A 19,588-nucleotide genomic window follows, 5' to 3' on the forward strand; every position below is an offset into this window, starting at 1 on the left:
CAATTATCAGAAAATTTAATAGCAGTAAAAACCCACAAAAATCAACAGGTCTAGCTATCCTGAAATAAGCAGTGCTAGGATGTAGCATAACAGTGTAATATATAATAAATTACTTCAAAATTAGTCTAAGTGAAATATTAATGAGCAGATATGTTAAGTCCTCAGATACTGTGGAAAATACTATGGTCCTAAGTTATTCAAAGATGTTGTATATTAGGCAACAAACAGGTTCTCTTGGTTAAGTTATACATATTCTCCTTTTGCTCCCAGTGTCTAAAATGAAGCTCGAAATAATTGAGGGAAGGCAAATCTGAATTTAATAACTAAGCCCCTAGAATATTAGCACTTGTAAAAAGGCTTATACCATTGTTAGCATCAAAGATGGATACTTCTATAGTGCTTCAAATAGTTTCATCTTCAAATTGATTTTCAAATCAGACTTCAAAGCTTAAAACTTCAAGGATGAAAATGACCACTGAACCTTAGATAAGGTTTCATTCAACAGCCCATTTTACAGATAAGGGAACCAGGGCTTAAAACGAACTTGCTCAAGGTCCCCCCAGTAGTAAGCAGTTTCTCCTTTGCTCGGATCAGACAGTGGTTCCCAAGCTTAGCTGGACACTGGAAGCACCTGAGGAGCCTTAACAACTGCCTGGCTTCCCCTCTAGATGTTCTGATTTAAATGGCATTGGGAAGATTTTGAAAAAGTTTGCGTAAGTGATTCTAATAAGGCTCACCCACCCCACTGAGAACAATGTACTACTACCCCATAACAAACATTTTTCAAAATCATCTCTAAAAGCCAATTAGCTCTATTAATTTTCTCACAGTAAACTTTTATTTCACCAATAGTTAATGTGCTGAATGACCTTCCTCAAAACTTAATGAGAACAAATTAAAACTTGCCAAACTCCCAAGAATTAGACTAATTTAGAGAAATAAGCATGAAACTTACTTGTGTGAGCAAGGTTAATCTTTAAAACTACTTTTGAATTATACACTGTAACATCAGAATCTTTTGAATTCAAAAAAAGCTACAGAATGCAACCAAAGTCGAGTGGGTTTTTTTTTACTCATAGATTTAATGTCTTGGCGGAATAAAAATGCTCAGGGATTATTCTTGACAGGTGCCACAGCTCAGAACTTTAGAAAGAGACAGGCTCAGTTTTTGCTGAAACACAATTTGATCTTAACTATTGTCATATGAGAAGAAAGACACATGATTATGACTGTGAACATGCTATTTTTAATTGAAGTAATAGCTACTGATACTTTAATTAACAAAAAATCTGGTATATTAGAATAAAATTAAGTTTATAAGATAATTATATTTTTAAGACTGAAAAATAAAATGAGGGATGAGGCTATTAATATTTTCAGATAGCATTTCCCAAATTGTGTTCTGGAAAATTAACACACATATTCGAAGGAGACACAGATAATGTTCCTCGGACAACCCCAGTGGGAGTACGAAATCTCTACATCCTGTTTTGTTTTTTTCTCCTTTAAGTATGCTTGAAAAGTCCATATTAGGGTGTTTTTAAATGCATCTCCAATTGTGGACTAGGTGGTACTCCCAGAAATTAATGACAAGTTTCCATCATCATGACACACTATTTGTGTCTGCTTAAGAATAAACTTGACCATGGCTATATTTCCAAAACTTCACCTTTCTCATTTTTTTCTGCTGTGATTTTCTTATATATAGATTTAGATAGTATTTTGAATAGTTATATATCTATACATATATAAAATTAAATCTAATATATCTATCAGATTAAAAAGTCTGTTGAACAAATTATATCCACATAGAAATTAGTTTGAAAAGTTATTCCTTAAGACTGGTTTGATGTATTTTCTCCCTCTTTGGGTGATAGGAAGAAGTGACTTTTTACACAGAAATAGTGTGGGGAAAAAATGTATGATGGAACAATCTGACAAAATCTAATTAAATTTAAAGGCACACGCATTCTGGTGGTAGTAGGGCACAAGCTGTTCCTTCTTCCAAGAGTAGCTTCCAAGATAGTACACATACTGTTTTAGACCTTTATCTCATAAAGAAACACTTTCTTTCTAGAAACATCCAATAAAAAGCACCTCTCCTTTTTATTATGTTCAACAATGTCTTACCAACAGAAATGCATCAAATAAAGAGAAGCACTTTTTCTGGGATTTCTTATTTGCTAACTGGCTTTCCCCTCTTCCATTTACTCTAATATTAAAATAGAAATTGAAAACTCGTATTTAGGTTCTTAAAATCAATATGTAATTGGCCCTGGTTTCTTAACCTGATCACTGAAAAGGACAATCAATCAAATGACTGAAATTATACATGGCTAGGATGCCTCAGCACGTCTGTCCCTCAGCCCTTGGCAACCTGGTTGTACTCACCATTGTATTGTGGTTCTGAGATTAGGCTGGCTGACTGTGCTGTCATCTAGAAATATTGTTGAGCATGAGCTATATTTTTTAGTAAGGTGCCCTGGAGATACCTGAAGGGGAAGGGAAATAAAAGAAAATGCCACGGTAAGTTAAACCTATAAAAGTGTGCTTTTTTCCTTGGTTAAAATGCCAAACAATTAAACATTAAGATTTTTCTTATACTCCATGAACTGCTTGAGTGTGATTATCACGTGCAGCTCTATGGGAAAACCATTAAATAGAGACTTATAACTTCCACAGACAAGATTGGAAGAATGGATGATAAAATTCTTCCCTCGACATAGTACCTATAATCTGGCAGATCCTTAGACATTCCCTTTATAATGCTGTAAAATGTTTAGAGCAAGATTTCAGTGTTTTTGTCTCAAGCGATGAAAAGCAGGTAAAATGTTCTATTTCTACTATTCATTTACTACAACAAAACATAACACCTTATAGAACATTGAAGCAAGAACATTTTATCGCAGTAAATGAAAGCTGATAATAATTATTAGTTCAGGAGACAGTGTGACAAAGCACGTGTCAGTCAAAGGTGAGTGTGCGCCGACGCTGCCCATTTGCTACCAAGTTAGGGAGTTGGGGTCTCTCTGGATCTCAGGTTCCTTATCTGGAGGATAAAAGAGTATTGTTTAAAGATTCTCTCACATCCAAAAAAACCAGATAAAACAACTTTGAAAATTTAATTTTCATTTCATGTTTAAGTAAGACTGTCATTACATTACTCAAGTGAGAACCTGAAAGAATACTGTCCATTCATTTCTAAATGTCATTAATTCAATTCTCTAAGTTATTTGACACTTACCACAACCCTGCCTCACTCAGGTTGCTCCTCTGCCGACAATGCCTTTTCTTCCTCCTGTCCCACCAAGCTTAACTCCCGCCCCACTCCTCATCCACCTCCAGGGTGCCTCTGCCAGTAACCACACCGCAAAACGTCCCCCTTTCTGTACACTGGGGCATCTAGGTTACCAGTTCCCGTTTCTGTACACTCAGGCATCTAGGTTACCACTTGTTACATGGCATCGATTGCTTACGGGGAAGCCCCCCTCGTAAGAAAGTAAGTTTCTTGGTCTGGCTGGGTGGTTCAGTTGGTTGGAGTATTGTCCCATACACCAAAAGATTGTGGGTTCGATTCCTGGTCAGAGCACACTGGAGGCAACCAACTGATGTTTCTCACATCGATGTATCTATCTACTTACCTGTCTCCTTCCCTCCCGCCTTTGCTTGCTTGCTTGCCTGCTTGCTTGCTTCCTCTCTCTGTCTCTCCCCTTTCCCCACTTCTGCTTCCTCCCTCTCAAAATCAATAAACACATCCTCCAATGAGGATGAAAAAAAAAAGTAACTCGAGCTTCCCTAGGGAAAGGAGGACTTTTTCCCTACCTCCATCCAGCTGATGAACACAGAATCTGGGACGAATTAGGAGTTCACCTATTGTTTGACAAATTATTTAAAATTAACTACAACTGGAAGGTAAATCTTACTACAGATACAAATTAGTATGTATCTGCAGTGGAGAGGTGACAATGAACTTTTTGAGACCCTCTAGGAAATAAACTATCTTTAAAACACTTTAGAAGTATCCATTGATTTGTAAAAAGCCCAACAATAAAACAATAATCAAATACTGAAATAGCCTAAACTATGTTAGGACAATTCTCTTCCTTTAAGTAAGGCCAGTAACTAATCTCAGTCAGTGTAAGTAGTTGAAAGTAACCGTACCATTCTTTAATATTAGAGTACAAAAAATATGCTTGGTTTTGTCGTACTTTTCAAAACAAATTCAGATGAGCCTTCCTCCCTTCCTTCCTCATATTAACGTAAAATAATTTTCATCACGCTGTCATACTTTCCCACTAGTATTCCCCACAAACATACAAAAAATGGGAAAGAAAATCTAGCTGATGCATCTTAAAATACACAGCATTTGAAAACTGCCAGTAAACAATATTGAGAAATATCTACAAAACACCATTTCACCTGTTTCGGATGTTTTACTGCAAAGGTACTTATTCCTTACAAACCAATTTGAAAAGTACTACAATTTGGGGGAAAATTGTCCTCTAAGTGAGAAATGTTTTAGCTATAGCTAAGACTCTCTTATGTTCCTTAAGTTATGGAGTTAACACGTAATTTATTTTTTGGATCTCAAAAAGAAAAAACAAAAACAAAAAACCCAACAACAACATACAACATAAAAAAATGAAAATTCACTCAAATGCTTTTATTCGAAATGGAAGGTTATATTGTAAGATCACTACTATTAAGGTGTAATGCGGTATATAATATACCAAAATGAACTCAATTATGATCAAAAACCTATATATTGGGGGATTATAAAGAATAGGGAAAAATACACTAAAATACAGTACAGTTGTTAAAGCTTTGGGTGATATTTGCTCCCATTATCCTCTACCTAATTTTTTTCTATTTTAAATTTATATTGGTTTATCTTTGAATATTAGTGCTAAAACTTTTTGAGTGTTTAATTAGACATGGACTTACAACCCAATGGGGGCTCATTTAGTAAATCAGAAACACTGAAAACTTTCTGAGCAGTCCAGGCCTACTCCCTACTAGTCAAACGTCTGGTAATCACCAAAGGCAGAATTAAGCTTCTGCAAAGCCTAGATATATATCGGCTGCCATCAGGTTAATTACCCCTCGCCTTGCTTGAAAATTTAAGACAAAAGTCCCTTATAGTGAGAGTCTTACTTACTATTGCTGGCTTACAACCTTAATGAACTACACTGATAAACCTAAAGATATGAAACACAAATACAAAAAATTAAACAGCCAAAATACTACTGACATTTAGTGTTCTTAGGTATTATTACAGTTGGTCACCAGAACTCACAGGGAAAAAGAATCATACTTTATCTTCATTCATTCAGCACTAATGACACACTAGACAAACTTTTCCGATCTTTATAAGGGAAGAAGTTGCTTAGCAGACTTAAGGTTCAAAGGCAAAGACCAGAACAATAATCATACCTCACAAGTCACAACCCAAACCTTACTCCTATCAAAGGTCAAGTACCTGCTGAAATTCTGCCCTCACACATGGTACCTACTGCCTCACTTTAACCCATTAAAAAAGCTGAAGTTTACTTTTTTCTCTCTACTTTTTCACAAGTTTTGAATATTGAGAATTAATGACTTAATTAACCTAAAATTTTCTAACACTTTATGCATTAATGAAAACCGTTGCATCTATGTTGCACATTAATGGGACAATATGGCAGGATAAGCAGTTTGAATTAATTCTTAATTAAGGCTCTGGCAGAAAAGTGTAGTGTGCTAATTATAGGTATAGCCAAAAATATTCTCTGAATTAATATCATTAATTACATTGAGTTAAAACTTTAAACTTAGATTTCCACTTTAAATACAGGTTCTAAATTTAAATGAAACATGGTAGGACTGACTACAAATCCATTTTCCTCTCCCTTTTCTTTCAGAGACATCTCATTAGAATTAAAGGCAAAAAGAAGGAAAGGTGAGACACAATATAGGACAAACAGCAGGTAATTTTTAATGTTTGAAAACTGAAGACTAGATAAGAACTGGCAGGTGACACAGCAGAACAGAGGAAGCACAAACTTGGTGCCTACAAGGGTGGCGGGGACAAGAACAGGAAAGCCAGTGTATCTGACAGAACCAAAGGCAGGTTCAGAATTCAGAGGCTTGACCCCGAAATCCTCCAATGAGGCCTAGGAGTTAACACAAGTCCTGCTCATTCATGGTGCTTCCAATCAGATCTCAAGACAGAGCCAGGGAGCACCACACATCTGAGGGAAGCCAACAAGTAAAAGAGATCGAAATGGGAAGGGGGAAATGAATGGGAGTGATAAAATTCAGGAAGAGAAAATGGAAACTTCAAAAAAATAATTCTTAACCTCAAAAAGGCAATAATGTACATTGGTGAAAAAACTGAATGCTAATAAAAAGGATTAGCAGAATAAAAAAGAATGCTATAAATTAAAAACAAGACAGACAAAACAAAGAATTCAACAGGAAGACTGGATCACAAACTCAAGCAAATCTCTTAAGTAGAGATTTCCTTTTAGATGAAATGGGAAAGAAGAGGGAAAAACATTAGAAAATTGTGAAAAAAGACTGGTCTAAGAGTCCAAGTATATGTTTACAAATACTAAAAAAAAAAAAAAAAAAAAAGGAATATAGAAAGTATTTTTAAAAAATTCACTGAAATGAGAGATCCACAGACTTAATGGCCGCAGAAAATGAAAAGGTACAGTACAAACCACACCATGAAATTTCAGAATCCCAGGGACAGAGATGGCACTAAAAGAGGCTTCCGGAGAGGAAGGGATGGGGAAGAACGACTAACATTGGTGTCAACAGATTTAAGAGCAATGTTGTAAATGAGAAAACAGTAAAAATGTCTTCTGAACTATAAAAATTAGTTTCATCTGAGAAGTCTACACTTTATCATAAACAGGAGGCACTTCAGAGGCTACATCTCTAAAAACTTCCGCACAGGCACCCTTTCCCCAGTAAAACGGGAGTGTAACAACACAGAGTCTAGACACAGGGGCATCCAACAGGAGAGAGCAGTTATGTGAGCTCCTAGATGACTTCAGAGACAATACGCCAGGAAAGCAGGCACAGAGCAGCCCCAGGGAAACCAGTCTACCTCTAGAGTAGGGTGAGAAAGGCTGAGGAAGGTTGTTTCCAAGAAAAAAAGGAACAAATGTGTTTAGTAGACCGAAAATATTTTTGATAGGCATGTGACAAACGTTACAACATTTGGGGGAAAATGGCTGTTAGGAAACAGGCAAGAGAATATAACCAGGGAATTAATTGCACATACACAGAAATCAAGAATTACTAAGTATTAAGTTAATGTAGCATAAATGTAGTATTTGGTAATCATCTTTCTATTGTCAAATTACTAGATCGATAGGTACAAAGTATTATTATTATTATTATTATTATTATTATTTTAAATCAGGAAGACCAGGCTGCTTATTGCACTTGGCTATGTGAGATCACGGCAAGAGACTGTATTATCCTGGACAAGTGTAGAAATGCTCAGGTTTCAGCTACATTTGAGAAAAAGAATGAGAGTTACACAAAGAAACAGCACAGCCAGAGAACTCAATAGCTTGGCAGTGAAAAATATTTGCACGGTCATAACAGTGTAAATAGTGACTCTGATTTTCTGAAAACCGTGTCACATGTTGAGAGAGCAGCGGGAGGGAAATAAGACCACAGGGCAGAATAAGAAAGCTAAACTTTCACCTACTATGATGGGAAGTCAATAAATCATGCTGAAAATTAACTTAGCTCTTACACTTGTTATTTTTAAGAAAATAGTAAGATTTTAAAATTGAGGTAGATCTTTACACCACAATCATGTTACTGAAATTTAACTTAAGTATCAGAACCCTTTAACAAAGGGCATTACTAAGCCAAAGACTTTCCTGAATTCATGAGTTTGGTAATTAGAAAAACAAAGATTTTAGAAAATCTACAAAAAGACGTCTATGCTAACAGTACTGGGTCCATTATATTTTTTAGGAATCATGGCAGACAACTTTAAATTCAAACTATTAATTTCTTACTTAACTTTTCAACTGTTTACTTACATGGTTTACATAGTTGTTCTTCCTCTTTTCTCGCACTGAGAATAAAAAAAATTAACTGATCAATTCTGATACAAATGTCATAGAAAAATAAAAGTTGCTGATTATCTGACAGATTACCAACATTCAAAATGAGACAAAATTCCATTCCATTTTAAAAATAAGTTCCAACAAAATTTATAATTTAAATCACCTGGCAAGGTTAGTCCCATCAAGCAGAGCTAAAGACACAGTTCTACTTTTGACCTAACAGATGCTCTGAATCAGGTACAGATGAGACCCTCCAGGTACAGAAGAAGGGGGCAAAGGGGTCAGGCCAGGTGAGAAACTGCTAACACACTGTACCTGTCGCATGCTGAATACCCAGCGCTCGTTTCTCATTCTGCATTTATACCCACCTTACTTGAATCACAGGGATCTAAGAGCTGACAGCTCTGGGAACCAGTCTCTGGCCAGGCACTAACCCCTCCATGCAGCAACACCCCTGAAAACATCCTGAACTACTTATCAGTAATCAATTAAAATACCTTACTAAAAAAATAAATGGCTCTTCATTCATTGGGAAAGTAACCTATTTCAATTGAAATTTTAAAATGAATGTGCTAACCTGACAGCACATATCTACAGCACACAAAAACGACTCACTCTCACAAAGGGCAGCCCTGTTTCCCATGCCGCCTCCTTAACAGAGGCCGGGCATCAGAGGCACGTATTCCTTACGACTGGAGAGAGGGGCATGGGTGGGTTTCCCCTTTTCTGTCTCCAACTCTCTCTACATGTGAGCAGCCCACGGCTCTGGGAAAAATTGAGAAGCAGAGCGATTCTAACCAAAAATGAACAGCTCAAGACAGGCAAAATACACACACACCGTGAAAAGGCAGATTAGAACCCCCATTTTTTATTGTGCTGCATTACTTAAAACATTATGGAATCCCCACTTCTTGTGGTTCTGCTGCCATAATCAACTGAAAAATGTGATCACTTGTGGCCTTTTAAGCAAGTAAGCTAGATTTAACATAACTAACGAAAATAAGTAAGCAAGCACAAGTGTTAAAATCTTGCAGTCCTGATTCTTACCCCGAGGCAAACAAGACACAGGGCCATACATGTGCTGAGGCTAACCTTCTGGGAAACTCCACTGGGGATATGTTCACTCTGGTGTGAACAGCGTCACATCACACTGAGAAAGTTTTGACTAGTTTGAAAGTTCTGAGTACAAATCTGGATGTGAGACAGAATCATTTGGTTGAGCACTATATTAGATGGGGCCAAAATCATACATTCAATCTTCATATATAAACTGATTTTTGGATTTGTTCAAATGAAACCCTAACTGTGACCTAAATCCTATCACTCATCCTTAAAACATGTGCTCTTAAGAGCAAGGGGGAAGGACACAGTTTGGAGAAACAGAGCACACCTAAATCATGTGGCCGACTGAGGGTACTGATAAGGAGGTGCGACATGTATGAACACACAGTCCACCTGTTCTCCTCACTGAGACCGTGACAACTAAAGGCAAGTGTACCTGTCATCACATATTAAAATAAAACAAATGGATGCATGAAAAAGTGAAACAGCCCTGGCTGGTGTAGCACAGTGGATTGAGCACAGGCTTGTGAACCAGAGGATTGAGGTTCGATTCCCAGTCAGGGCACATGCCTGGGTTGTGGGCCAGGTCCCAGCAGGGGACACATGAGAGGCAACTGTACACTGATATTCCTCTCCCTCTCTCCTTCCCTTCCCCTCTGAAGATAAATATATAAAATATTTTTTAAAAAAAGAAAAAAATGAAACATTTAGACCAATGTATGAGTTCTTCTAAATACTTTCTATAATGAAACAAAACGGTTTTAAATCTTCTCAGAGGAAATAAAATACTGTCTTACCATCTGTTTGAGATTTGTTCAGGAAAATCGTGCTTGCCCTCGGGTGGTCAGAAGGGTTTGATTCCACAGCTAACTCTGTATAAGAAGAGAAAGAGGGTATGTAATAACTTAGTTGAGTAGAAAAACATAAGATTTTAAGAACAGCTACACATCAATTTTAATAACTTTTAACAGTATTGGGAAGAGTCTTTAGCAATGATATCAAGCCAATTTTGGTAAAGGCAACAATATAAAAATTCTACTGGAAAAATGCAAAACTGTAGAATCTCTCTGTATATATACGGAATAAAAGCAGGCTATGTCTTAAACTTCTTTTTTTTAACTTGCACCTATGTAATCTAGTCAACTTTTAGGTGAATCATATATGTGCTTTCCCACTTCTATTTATCAATTAAAACTACACACTCACCCTCCTTCCTGCTGATTTTACTAGCACATCCCAGGAACAGTCTCAAGACGCAAATTATGCAGTAGCCAATATTACTGTCAGATACCAACTAATGTATTAAACATGCCAAAAGCAAGTGGGTTGTTTTTGGCAACTATTCTTTAGACATTTAGGCTAACTCTAACTCTGTTCAACAGATGAACTCATTTAATTAGCTGTGGTTCACTGGGGCAGATTTCACAGGATAGCACAAACGCTCAATGTCCTAATCTATAGGAGCATTCATGATAGTGATCTTTAATTCTTCCATAGACGTAATTTTTAACACTTTTGCCCCCAATTTCCAAAGCTAGTCTCACTTCTTTCTTCTATGCCACATCACTATTTTGAGGCTTCAATAAGAATACTTTCTGGAGCTGATCATAGGGCTGCTTGAAAAATATTTCTGCTGTACCTGCGTAAAAGTAGGTCTGCCTGCAGTCCACCTTACACTAAGGTGCAGTAATCTATTTCAGCAAGAATACAAAACAGGTATTTGAAAATAAAGTTTGCCATCATAGAAATAATAAAGTTGTATTTAAAACAAACAAACAAAAGAACCCTATGATACTCCTCAGTAATGTCTATCTCAAAGCACTTAACCAATCTTGTAAGAAAAGTGAACCAATATCCTAATAGAGGAATGGTTAAGATATTATTTCCCAAACTACATATTAATGGTTCTACTTTTTAAAAGGGCATTTGGTGATGAAATCTAAATACACTATGTCACTGGTTCTTACAGAATCAAAATGCACATGACTGTGTTAAAAACTATCAGTCTAGTGATGAGTAATGTCTAACTCAGCATTTCAAAAAGGTATCTACCTAGAATCCTTTTTTTCCCCTCCACATATACAGTTAGAATCTTGCAAAAACATAATTTGGGACTTCCTGGTTTAACGGGAATCTGAACCATGCATTTTAATGGCATGGCCAGCACTACAAATTTATATAGTGAAACTAACTGCTGTATTTTCTAAAGAAATTCCTTCACTGAATCTCGTTTATTAAACTGCTTTTGGAGCAACTATTCTATTCAACATTTTTATATAAAAGGTCCATAAAATGACATTAAAGGTTTTTCCACATATTTAAAAAATGAGACACTGTTAACAATTTGGAAAAGTAAATCAATTCAACTGTGCACAAAGTGATAGGCAGGTTTTCATAGCTGCCTATCCCCAGGCTTCTGAAAGGGATCGAGACTACTTCCTACCAACAATAAAGCAAATATGCTGCATTTGAATCTAAAAAATAAGCAGAAATGTTTGCAGAAGTAGCCATCCTATGCATCAGTGCCCATGGCATGATACAGGTTTTTAATGGAAAGTCCAGGAAAAGTACCAGAATCAGAGAAGCAGCAGGCTTAAACCCACACACGCGCATACGCACAACAAGCACACAAGTGTGTGCACACCCCAAACCAAAACGTACTACTATGGATCTAAATACAAAAGAGCAAAAACAGCCCAAGTAACAAGGGAAAAGTGGGAACCACCCTACCCTACACCCAGGGTTCTGGGCGGGCACATGCCCCAGGGCGGACCAATCAATCACGGCCAGCCTGGGCCCTTTCTGGGAGAGACAAGCAGGAGAGCAGAACTGAGACAAGGTCCAAGAAGATAATTTCATTTCTGGATCAAGGAGCACCCTGATTATTATTTTGTGAATTCTGATTTTACAAGTCAATACTCTTTTTAAAAAATGTTAAGCTATGTCAAGATAGATTTTCTTTAACTTGCAACTAAAAGAAACTTAGACCTAGTTAATCAGCAATATTGATGGTCACACTAAAGGTGGGAACAGGTAAAAGCCATTTGCTCATCCCTTAAAAAATAACACAAAAAGAAATTTGTAAGAGCCAATATAATGCTTTGTTTAAAGTATCCGTATAACTTCACACCTGTCAGAATGGCTATCATCAATAAAACAAACAAGTGCTGGTGAGAATGTGGAGAAGGGGGAACCCTCATGCACTGTTGGTGAGAATGCAGACGGGTGCAGCCACTATGAAAACAGTGTGAATGTTCCTCAAAAAATTAAAAATGAACCTTAACACCCAGTGATTCTGGGAATATATCTGAAGGAACCCAAAACACTAATTCAAAAGAATACATGCAGCCCTATGTTCACTGCAGCGTTACTTACAATAGCCGAGATCTGGAAGCAGCATATTTCAGAAAAACTCTGGTATATTCCAACTAAATAGAAATGTCAGCAGTTTCTGGGCCAACTACTGGGCTCCTGTTATACTTAAGGCTCCCTCATTTTCTGAACTGCTCTATCATCCCTACATAATAACTGCATTTATTATCTATTGTATTAGTTTCATGGCCCCTAACACAAAATTTAGGGCCTAACTATACACTGATTTTATCTCTCTGAGTCCACTTTTCACCGCAGTCAGGTAACTCCACCCATCGACCTTGAGCCAGCCTGCCTCCCAGAGGGCACATTGCACGTTCCTACGTCCCACAGTCTACTGCTCCTTGAGCCTTGCTCCTGCTTTCCTAGCCTCTGACAATCCTAACTCTGGCCTCCAAACTACCTCTGCAGCTGCCTCAAACTTGGTTCTCAGTCTTGCCTTGTTTTAGTCATCAATCTGTGTTTTAGTGACTGTGACTACAATGTAACACTTCATAGAAAGAAGCACACCTTTCTTTATGCATTTCTAAAAAGTACTTTGCTTAGTGTCTCAGATTTTAAGAACATTTTTGAGTTGCAATTTACTTCAATTTCATTTCACATTATGCAATGTTACTGTTTTAACCCTGAAGTTTATAACTCCTTTAATACATTAAACGAGGGGGGTGAGAAAAAAAGTAGTATTGTTACTTTTTTACTGACACGCTCACATGACGTGTCATTCTATAAATTCAATCCCCAGGTGTCAGGTATCTGGAATTAACATTCCTGCTCTATCAAGCCTCATTTTTCAAACCCTGGATAACTCAAATTTATACCACTGACAGCCTGTCTTCTCACATGTTAAAACAAATATAATGCCTATACCAACTACCCCAAAATGTTGTTAGAATCAAATAAAATGCAAGAGCAGTCTATATAACACACATATAAAGCATAATAAATGACAAAACAAAGTTTTCACAAATTAACTCAAAAGCAAAATGAGCGTTTAGCATTGCACTGGAAAGTGTATGACAGGTTCACGTGTTACCCATACCCAAACATTATCTTAAGTAAATATGTGCTTTGGCTACCCACTAAAGGGAAAGAATAATAGTCACACAATTAGCAAGAATTTCTCCCAATGGTTTTTTTTAAATAAGCAAACACTTATTTTCTCTGCTTCTGTCATATACTTACGGTATGTCTTCTCCTTCCTTTTCCCATGTAACTTATCCTAGAGATTACCACCAAGCAGGAAAAAGAGATCTTATTCTTTTTTATAGCTCCCTAGTTCTCTACTATGTGGACATACTAGCTTATTTTATTACACCAGACATTTCCTGTACATGGGTTTTCCCAATATTTTTCTTTTAAAAATAATGCAACACAAACTCTGTGACTATGTGGTTTCATACCAGCAGAATACATCTTCAGGATAAATTCCTCAAAGTAGGATTCTGATTTATGCATCTGCATTGTTGTGAGATTATGCCCACGTTCCCTTCATGGAGTCGAACCATTCTGCAAGTCCATCAGCAATGTGTGAAGGTAACTGTCTGTTCACAGCCTTATCAAAGATCGCAGTGCCAAATTTATGGATATTCTTCCAATGGGACAGAAACTATGTATAGTTTTACTTGCATTTCTTGTGTGAAGACATTTGAAAATGTAATTTGCAATTCTTTTTCTGTGACTTGTCCATTCATATCTTTGTTACTACTTTTACATTAACTTCATTTCTTTAGGTCAGCCTACTTTAGGGCCTTAATGTTTTTTGTTGTTGTTCTTCAAGCCACTGTTGGCTCTTACCTGCTCTCCCTGCCTCCACCCTATTCTCACACAGTAGCTCTTCCTTTCTCTGCCCTGCCCTCCTTTTCTAAAATTGACATCATTTCCCTGCATATAATCCTCCAATGGTTTCCCACTACAACTACATTAAAATTCCTATTTTCTGTGAAGGCGCACTAGGCATACAAGGTCTTAATCCACCACATTCCTCCCAGCATCCCCTTCTCTCTGCTGAAGCCATTCCCATGCCCTTCTGTCCTTTGCCTGTGCTCGGCATGCTCCCATCTGAAGAACTCTGCAAGGAAGTCTCTACTCCCACATCCTCACATGGCTCCCTCTCAATGTCAATGTCAGTCACTTAAGAAGAGCAGCTGTCTCACACCATCCTGACTTTCTTGTTCTTGTCTTCCCCAAGGCTCCTCTAGAATGTAAGGGCCTGAGTTAGGGCAGAGGCTGTCTTGTATGAGAGTTTGTCCAGCATCTGTAATGGTGCCCCACAGACATCTAACAATTTCAGAGCGCTAAAACCACTTAAGTTTCTCCCAATTGTTCTATATCTTCTAAGGTTTCACCTAATGCTATCTTTCCTTTTTTTTTTAAAAAGATTTTATTTATTTATTTATTTTTAGAGGGGAAGGAGAGAGGGAGAGAAACATCAGTGTATGGTTGCCTTTTGTGCGCCCCCTGCTGGTAGTTAACCTGCAAGGAACTGGTTTGCAACCCAGGCATGTGCCCTGACTGGGAATCGAACTGCGATCGTCTGGTTCGCAGGCCCGTGCTCAATCCATTGAGCTACGCCAGCCAGGGCGCTATCTTTCCTTTTATCATGTAAGATCAGCATTACTTTCAGATCTTAGCTCAGTAGTTATTCAGAACTAAAGACACAAGAACCACTAACACGTAAGAGTCCAGTGAGAAACCAATGGTGACTTTAATTTGGGATTAAGAACATTTAATGTTAAAATACCTTAACTACAAAATGACATCCTAATTAAGTTATAAGAAAGTATACCATCTGAGTTCTACACGGAGGTAAAATGCATCCGGTTTTATCTGTGACCCCAGGACAAAGCATTATAATGGGATTGTGTAGTTTCACTTTAAAAGGTGACCAACCATATAGGGTGGGCGAATGAATCATGCTCCGACCATGTGATGATACGCTGGCCAGTCATTAAAAGGGGTGCAGTAGAGCCCCAGCAGTTGCATGAAAATACATCCTGGAGAGGTCTCTAGGTGACAAGCGTAGTTCCAGGAGTTTCATGTCATTACTTCTCTTTATAACAAAAAGTTACAAAGCAGCACATGAAGAGTGCCCATTTTTGTGGAATAACAAAACACTTTTGTTTATATGCATAAAAAGGTTCAGGAAAAATCAACACCAAAATATTAATCAAAGTTCTGGATATTCTGAGCATAAATGAATGACTTCAAATGCTTATTTATACTGTCACTGCCCCCCTCCCCCAAAAAAACATTAGAAAAGAGGGCTTAAAATAGCTCCTGGAAAGAGGAAAGGTCTGTGCCTCCACCTAATATTGCCAATTCCTCCTCCACTCACTTACCGTGGGGAAGGGGGAGGAAGGGGCCCCTGGAGAGGGCGCCTCTAGCCAACAAATTAGCAAAGCTCATAAGGTAAGAATGTAAAAGGCTGTATGAAAAGTTTATGAGTAATAATAAAACTGGATAACAGAACCTTAGTGTCTTTTTTTTGGTACTACTGCCATTGGTTATATTAGATATACTGCTAGATAAAGGCAAGGTAGTAGAAAAATTTTAAGTCTACCTGAAATCCATACTAGGTTCTTAGGAATATTCCTTTGAAATGACTTGAAAAAAATATGTTCTTCCATTTCAGAGCATCATTCATGTACGATTTTGTGTAAGTAACCAAATAATTCAATTCTCCATTGTAGAAAGGCCAAAATGTTTTACATCTAAGACGGTATTTCTTAGTTTCTAGGGAAGCTGATATAAAAATTGACTGAATAAAGAGATTAAAAGCAAACTTTCCATGGGGTACTTTATATTTGAGGTTCTGACCTGTTTCTATGGAAACTTACAGCTAATGTTGAAACTGAGTTTCTTGTATCACTTTATTGAATCCCCCCCCCAAATTAAAAAGTACCTTGAAATGGAATTTTAACTATCATGTTAAACATAAAAAGGCAAATTCTTTGCTCACACACTCTATTTTTTCCAGGTCTTCTGATTTAACACTCCGTATCCTAGTCCTATGGTTAATCCTCGTTACTTTACCTGCCCTCTCACCAGCTTCTCTGAAAGTCCTTCTGTCCAGGGCATTCTCGGCTTCACTTTGAAGTCATGAGAACAAATTCTTTAAAATATATCAACTTGTTTACCTGGTAGATTCATGCTATTTCATGACTTCTCCTTTTATTCTTACTCTTCATGAGAAATTTAGAATATAGGATGGAGCAGTAAGTGTTGCTTCTGAGTTGTGTACAATAATTTTGAATGGAAATAATCAACACTGAAGTAAGAAAGAGGCTCACTTTATGGAGAAATTATAAAATACAAACTGCATACTGAAGAGTGTAAGCACCACGAGAACTCAGTTTGGAATACCTTTCACCTCCACGGCAGTCTCTTCTGTTCAGCAGCTGTGTCACAGTCATTTCGGTGCTCTAAGTCACTGTTTCGTCATTGGTAATATAGGGAGAATGTACACGGACCTTCGTGTAGTTAGAAGGGCCAACTGAGATATACCTGGAAATGTGTTGTAACTCTTAAAGAAAATATAAAGGACCTATTTTGGCCTCTCATCCACCAGCACCCACCAACTAACTGTTTGTAAAATAACTTGGAGGTTACCATAAAGCACTAAGCAGAGCAGAAGTTTTCACAAGTATGTACTTGCTTTGTGTCTAAAGGTACAATTAATTCACATAATTTGTTCCTTTGTTTCACGATATTTGAATATTCTGAAAGGGAGTACTTTGCAGTTACAAAGTCATGTCCACCATCTGGGTGAATCCACAGGTTTAATTATTTTAATTTAAAGAAATTAAAATATCTTAATTTTAAAGAAATTAAAAGCTCAATGAACGTTTAAATAGAATAAGAACTACTATTTTCTTGGTGAAATAATGAAATAATCTCTTTGCATTTTAATGAAACAAATGGGCCAATGGGCCTATAACATCTTTATGAAACGTTTTCTACTCAGAGAAGAGTCTTCATTGGGCAAGGTGCTACCCAGAATTATTTCAAATCAAACAATTTCATCTCTTCTCCCTTTCCTCCCCACCCCCGCCCACGGCGGCCCCTCCTCCCCTCCGGGCCTTTTGGTCTTCCGAACTTTCACTCAACATTCTTAAAGTTGAACAGGATTCTAAGGGCAGGAGGGGAGAGGAAGGAGAGGGAGCCGTGGAGACAAACATTCTTGTGCAGGATCTGGTATCTTGATCCCAAACCTTTATATTACAAATTCATGTCTAAATTTATGTTTGTGTTCTCTTTTGAAACTTTTGACCAAGTCCCATGAACCACCCCACCTCTCCTTTGCAAAGGAGAGGCAAAGTCAAAGGCAAAGTCAAAGTCTGTTAAGATACTGAAGCAAGACAAGATATTATTTGTTGTGTCCAAGCGGGAATTTTAAAGTAATCAGAGCTCTGTGAATTCTCCTTTGCGGGGGGCGGGGCAGGACCTATACTCTACAGCGCTGGGAGTAACATTTCATGTCGTTCAGTTATTTTAAGTTCCCTCTCCCACATTTTCTTTCCTTCTTGTTCACATTATAGTAGCAAGGAATAAAGCAGTTCTATCCAACTGAAAACTACCTACTTAAAAACACCATGTAGACTCTCTATGCCAGTGTCTATTTTGAACTCAAATAACAAATCCTAAAACGTTTGTGTCTGAGTTACCCCCAGTATCAACTACCTGAATGGATGGGAGGCAAGGGTACCACAGGTCCTCACCTGACTCCTTCAGGCACCATCTGCATAGTTCAAGACAGGGGGGTCGATGAATACTGAGGCTGGGGTATTAAAGTTCTCACTGAGACAATATACCAAAAGTCTTTATAACGTCCCACCAGACGCTAAATAGAGCCTAAAACAGGCAGGGCGCAGGGTCTCAGCCTGGGTTGAGAAATGGGGATAGGGGAAAGAACTGAGCGTTTGGTAGTGAAGAGGGAAAGAAACTGGCCAGACGGGACAAGGAAAGAATAAGGGGCGGGGACGCTCGGCAGAACCAGCCTTCCTCCCCGGTGCCCAGCCCCGGGAAGGCCAGCTCCGAGCAGGAAGGAGCCCGAGGCGGTGACTCTCTCCCGGGGGACCCAGGGGATGGCGAAGGCCAGAGGTACTCCCGAGATCCCCCGCCTACTGCCGCCTCCTTACCGTCCGGCATCTCCCGGTCGCTTATGTGCTGCAGGTGGTGGCCCTCGCCGGTTCCGAAATCTAACTCTGCGGGGTCCAGGGCAGCGGGCGAAGGTGCTACTGCCACCGCGTCCCCAGCCGCCGCCTCATAGATCTCAGACTCATAGTCCGGCTCTGCCGGCTCCGAGCGCCGGCTCAGCTTGGGGCTGGCACTGGGCTTCACGCAACAGGTCAGCGTGTTCCCCATGAGGTGCCTACACTCTTCGCCTCTGTCGCCGCTTTTGCTCACCCCGGACTCCTGCCCCCACCTCCGACACCGCCGCGCTCGGTAATGCCCCCTCCCCCAACAATGGCGCGGCCGGCACGGGCAGCCCCCGGGGCTGCGCCGCACAAACAGGCTCGGCCTCGCCCGCTGTTCGCACGCCCGCAGGGCAGCCGGGCCCCGGGCAGGGCTCCGGGCCCGGCCGCACCCCTTGCCGTAGCGCTGCTACCGCCTCCCCGGAGTTGCCTAGTCTGCGAGGGCTGCGCCCAGCCCGACTTATTTAAAAGGGGTGGGGACCAGACTAGCGCTGAAAGCTACAACCACTGCGGGAAGAGAGCGCAGCCGAAGCTCCTCCTCCTCTCGCAACCGCCTCTTAACTGAAAGCCGTTGTCCTGTACGCCACCAGCCAACCGGAACGTGTGCTGAGGTCACCTGGTTAGGAGGGACCAATCACGCCCAGAGCTCTCTCCACGCGGTCCGCCTCACTGGGAAGGGATGTGATCACAATGCCCCGCCCCGCCCCCGCCCCGCCCCCGCCCCTCGCCGGCTCCGCCCCACAGCGCCCTGAGCCGCAGACTCCGGTTTCCATTCATAGTGGCGCCCGCGTGCTTCCCGGAGCTTTCCGGTCCGAGGGAAGCGCCCGAGATCTTTGTTAATAAGAAGCCCTCTGTCAGTGGGCTCCGTAGAAAGCCCCTGTT

At 39.3% G+C, this 19,588-nt stretch overlaps 1 protein-coding gene across 2 annotated transcripts in view; it reads right to left on the minus strand.

Annotated features, from left to right (window-relative positions):
- The window catches only part of CCNYL1 (cyclin Y like 1), a 33,039-nt gene extending 13,877 nt beyond the window's left edge, over positions 1-19,162 (minus strand). The window contains exons 1-4 of one of the 2 annotated variants that reach the window (XM_037043473.1): positions 18,650-19,162; positions 9,938-10,012; positions 8,052-8,086; positions 2,392-2,492 (exon numbers count right to left, since the gene is read on the minus strand). In XM_037043473.1, coding sequence (XP_036899368.1) covers positions 2,392-2,492; positions 8,052-8,086; positions 9,938-10,012; positions 18,650-18,875 — 437 coding nt within the window. In that variant the 5' untranslated portion in view covers positions 18,876-19,162. Of the gene's footprint in view, positions 1-2,391; positions 2,493-8,051; positions 8,087-9,937; positions 10,014-18,649 lie in introns of those variants that run through there. The other variant, XM_037043474.1, reaches the window with a different exon arrangement.
- Positions 19,163-19,588: the final 426 nt, after the last annotated feature.

This window comes from Sturnira hondurensis, unplaced genomic scaffold, assembly GCF_014824575.4.
Source record: "Sturnira hondurensis isolate 20B ecotype Veracruz unplaced genomic scaffold, ASM1482457v3 Scaffold0004136, whole genome shotgun sequence".
Classification (NCBI taxonomy): domain Eukaryota; kingdom Metazoa; phylum Chordata; class Mammalia; order Chiroptera; family Phyllostomidae; genus Sturnira; species Sturnira hondurensis.